At 37.2% G+C, this 5,000-nt stretch overlaps 1 protein-coding gene across 1 annotated transcript; it reads right to left on the bottom strand.

Moving 5' to 3' along the window:
- Positions 1-817: 817 nt before the first annotated feature.
- LOC146449891 (uncharacterized) lies at positions 818-4,915 on the bottom strand (the record flags this gene model as incomplete). The annotated part of the gene is made up of 5 exons (XM_085100992.1): positions 818-2,148; positions 3,270-3,392; positions 4,170-4,292; positions 4,400-4,522; positions 4,659-4,915. Coding segments are annotated over 5 exons (1,045 nt in total), but the record flags the coding sequence as incomplete, so codon positions are not given.
- Positions 4,916-5,000: the final 85 nt, after the last annotated feature.

The following is a 5,000-nucleotide window of genomic DNA, read 5'->3' as shown; positions in this document are numbered from 1 at the left end:
CGAAAACAACATCGGAAAATTTTCCCATCTAAACAGCACGTCCGCATTTCAAAACAAACATGACACTTTGCATTTGTATTGTCTTAACAAGTTATCTGGCGGTGTGTATTTGGTATCGAACGGTGAGACAGCACTACTATAGCCTTCATCTTTGATTTTTACAACATAAAGGTAACTTATTATGTCAAATTAGCTTAAGGTTAAACGTAATCATCGAAACAGTAATAGTTGCGTGCGTTCAGGTGACTTCACGGGATCAGTTGAAATAGTGCAATTTATCCAAATTCAAAATTTGATTACATCGCACTGAATGATTTCCCCATAAAGTCCTTCGGAAATCTAAAAGAACAACTCTTCGGCTCTCAAAATCCAATTTTTTGAGGCATTCTATTCAGTACCACATGCTGAAATAATAGGTTATTTTTGGCCCATTTTTCATCTTGATAAAAGTAGGTCGGACAAATTTATTCACATTATGAAAGTAAATTGTCGAGAATTGCTGAAATTGCCTGTAACACACATTTTGGTATCATTGTACAAAATTTGATGGATTTTATTTCTCTAAAGTGTTTTAATTCGTTACACGAAGCTTCCTAAATCGCCCCAAAATACAAGCTCAAGAAACGGCATTTTCACAGAATTTGATTTTTATCGATTTTCTCGAAAATGAATCGATATTTAGCTAAACAAACTATGCAGTGATTTGTTTCACATTGAGGTCTACCTAACTTGAGAATATGGGCCGAATTGATTTTTGAGCTGTTGCCACCAAATGTTTGACCGATGGTAACATTTGCTCTTAACAAGAAAGCAACAATAGAAGCAAACTACAAATGCTAATTATACATATATTTATAAAAAGACATGTCTTAATAAAAGGACCTTTGAAAAAGTTCTGTTCCGCGCCTACGTCATCATAATTACCTATACATCATTAGAAGTTTAAAAACGAACAGCAAAACCATATATAAGTTTAAAGAGGTAAATCAATCACTCCTAACACTTGTAAAAACGTTAACCTTAAATTTGATTAAAAAAAAAATGGTGATGGCGTTCCACTTTCCTGCCAGTTCTGGTATAAGATGTTTCATGGGCTTGTCCCATTCTACAGGCCAGGAGCAAGATTCATAAGGCCCTCTTACAGTCAATTCACGTCACGTGTGAGCAGTTTTTCCGAGAATGAAATGAACATTCGAATTTCTCGTTGTAATGTCCGACTTCTGAATGGAATGTTAAACATTACTCTGGAAATTATTCCGAACAAGACGTATTAACAGAACAAAAAGATTCAAAAAAAAAAAAAACATTCGGAAACAATTGTTATTTTTGAAATACTTAATGCTGTAATGAAAAGAAAAATTCATAGTTTTTATACCGTCAATAAACTGGGGTAATTTCTAGGGGAACTCTGAAATCTCGTTGGTGATGTTTAAAACTGCCATGTAAATTTCAAAACTCCGTTCAACTTTCAAAAACACCGGTCACATGTGACGTGGATTAACTGTAAAAGTTAAGATACATCCCAAGTATTGTTATTTAACAAGATTCTGTTGTTGGAATAAGAATGGGCTGATGTTAACAAACAATACTTAGGATATATCTTAACCTTGGAAGGGCTCATGAATATTGCCCAATTCTTTAAAAATTTCAGTCTACACATGCTCAGACTTTTTCCAGGCCTATTACCAAGGTCATAATTGCGATTCAGGTTTATGGTAAACAAGCTGTCTTACATAGCCTTCTGGCAAAGAACAGCAGGGCTGTCAACGTTACAGTGTATGTCATTCCACCCTCCACGTATACATGGACGCTCACACTGAGTGTGAGCTTCTATGTAGGCGCAATTCTCGTTGCCATGAACGTTGTTTGGTTCCCCAGATTTCCAGGCGTCATAGCCTACTGGTGTGCTGCCATCAACCCAATAGAACTTCGAGTCGGCGGCATTTCGCTGGAGACCAATCCATGACCACTTTGCACCCTGCTCCTTAAGCAAGTCGGCAATTAAAGTGTTTTCCTCCACTGAGTTGATAATTGGAAGGTCTGCATTCATACTTTGGCATTTTTTCCGAGCATCGCTCATTGTGGTGGAAGCGGTATTGACAATGTAATAGCATGAAACTGCACTAGCAACCCAGCCTGTCGCACAACCTAAAACAAACAAACAATATATAATAAGAAAATCGTCAATAATGAAATAAACAAAATGAATCTGTGAACAAGTGCTTCTGCTAAATTCCGCGTGTTACATGTTTAAAGTCTTAAAATCTTAACTGAGGAAAAGTACCGTACGCATGATAAGCCTCTTATAGTTACGCTGTGTTGAAATTATTTGTTTGTTTATTTATTTATTTTTCCATTTATTGGATTAAATGTAGCAAATGCTCGTTCAATGCTTTTCTCCCGTATGCGTTAAAAGGTGGCAAAGTCGAAGATTTCTTTGTGGAGTCCTAACAAGCTTTTAGTGGAATGAAAACCAACAGAACAATCTGCTTCTACCTCGGACGTCAAAAACAATGATGGTCATTTGCTCGTTACAATTTCATACACAACTAAAAAGATGACAAATTATAGCATTGTGTCATTAAAGCGTGCGTACTGATTAGCTACAAAATAATGCTGCACATGCTTACTCTAGGTTTTGAAAGTTTTCCAGAAGCTAGTGAAAGCCAAGTTCTGGAAAAGACCATGAAAGACATACTGTGCCGAGGCTAATACATAAATTACTCATTGTTTTATAGCGCTTGTGATTGGCCAAAGCCCCAATCTCCTCTTTTGCTTTCATTTTGTTCGGCTTTTTGCTTTGGAGAAAGTTGCTTTGGCATAAATTTCCTTTCCCTGTTGCTTTCACACAGACACTGGGTAAACTATTGGAAGAAGTCATGCAAAATCACTGTGAAAGATTATTTGAGCTGGTTATATTGCCGAGCTGGTACATATTTGCACATAATTCTTGTTTCTGCAACTCAGTGGAAATTCTTTAATTTTTAGGTATAGTATGGCGAATTAGGTGCGGAAGGAGAAATGGCTTGTTAAATCAGTCGTCGCTCCCAAGTCGCTGCAGAGTCGAACTTTAATAAAGAAGTAAAGTTTGGCAAATGAGCGACGTGGCGTCTTGGACTAGCCTTAAACTTTCGCTTATATTGAGAGATATAGGTACTTTTTTTTTTACAATTTGAGAGTTTTTGAAACTTAAAGTCAAGATGTCAACCATTCAATCACCATAGATGGTCATCATAGTAATCTGCCAAGGTGCTAGACTTTAAACCCACCTGTACAATTATGTCCATCCCCGGTAAATCCTGCTTTACATGTACAGTTATGTGATCCCTCAGTGTTCGTGCACTCAGCATTACCATGGCAATTGTGAGTTCCTGTTGTGCACTCATTAACATCTAGATAGAGAAAACCAAAAGATAAATTTACTTTTAAATCAGGGAAATTGATAGTGATTATATTGCTGTATTGATACCGTGATAGCGTTATACGGCAAAATAATAGTGGGACTGTTATATGTTAACAATGGCATGGGTTCCATTCAATACACAACGTCTTTTCAGTTATGTAACGGAAAAAAAGTAATTGGAAGTATATCAAATTAAGACGCACTAAAGGACTCGTTAGAATCTACAACCTCAATTCCCTTTTATTATGGAAATAACGTTGAGGGTTGTCCAATATAACACAATACGTACGGTTTGACAAACTGTTACGGTCTGAAAATTTATCATAAAGGCACTTTTCGGTCCGTATATGGTCCGTAAATTGCTTGTTTTTAAGGATACTTAGAATATTTCCAAGTCTTATCTGAGTGAAGGGCCTATACGGTTTGACGATCCCGCACGGTTTGTACGGATCGAATAGACACTTTTCGGTCAGGACACGGTCCAAAAATTGCATCTCACTTAGGACATGCAGAAAATTTTCACGTGTTATCTGAGAAAGGGGCGGATCAAGTACAGTTAATGTGTCCAGCAGTGTTCATACAGATTGCATTTCCGATGCAGTTGTGGATGCCTATGTTGCATTCATCAATATCTAGGTTATTCGAGTACAATAAAGGAGACGTAAAATGATCAGGCAAGAATGAAACTGGACTGCCGTTATGAAAGTAACAGAAAAATAACTTAAACACAAACGTACATCTTGGAAAACAAGACAACAAATTATACCTGAACATAAGTGACCGTCCCCACTGTAACCCGCGTTACAAGTACAGTTAAAGTGTCCAGCAGTGTTCATACAGGTTGCATTTTCGTTGCAGTTGTGGATGCCGTTGCTGCATTCATCGATATCTAGGTTATTCGAGCACGATAAAGGAGATGTAAAATGATCAGGCAAGAATGAAACTGAACTGGCTTTAAGAAAGAAACAAAAATAACCTAAACACAAATGTACATACCTGAACATAAGTGACCATCCCCACTGTAACCCGCGTTACAAGTACAGTTAAAGTGTCCAGCAGTGTTCTTACAGGTTGCATTTTCGTTGCAGTCGTGGATGCCATTGCTGCATTCATCGATATCTAGATTATTTGAGCATAATAGAGAAGACGTAAAATGATCAGGCAAGGATGAAACTGAACTGGCTTTATGAAAGGAAAAAAATAAAATGATCTTAACAACAACGAACATCTTGGAAAACAAGACAACAAATTATACCTGAACATAAGTGACCATCCCCACTGTAACCCAAGTTACAAGTACAGTTAAAGTGTCCAGCAGTGTTTATACAGGTTGCGTTTTCGTTGCAGTCGTGGATGCCGTTGCTGCATTCATCGATATCTAGATTATTCGAGCATAATAAAGGAGACGTAAAATGATCAGGCAAGAATGAAACTGAACTGGTCTTATGAAGCGAACGGGAAAATGACCTAAACACAAACGTACATCTTGGAAAACAAGACAACAAATTATACCTGAACATAAGTGACCATCCAAGGATGAAATTGAACAGGCTAAATTATAGGCAAATTATAGCTGAGTAAATGGGCTGAATAAACT

Source organism: Pavona decussata, unplaced genomic scaffold (assembly GCF_977016875.1).
Source record: "Pavona decussata unplaced genomic scaffold, jaPavDecu1.1 SCAFFOLD_562, whole genome shotgun sequence".
NCBI lineage: Eukaryota > Metazoa > Cnidaria > Anthozoa > Scleractinia > Agariciidae > Pavona > Pavona decussata.
The sequence above is the reverse complement of the archived record's forward strand: the minus strand, read 5'-3'. Positions and strand labels throughout refer to the sequence as shown.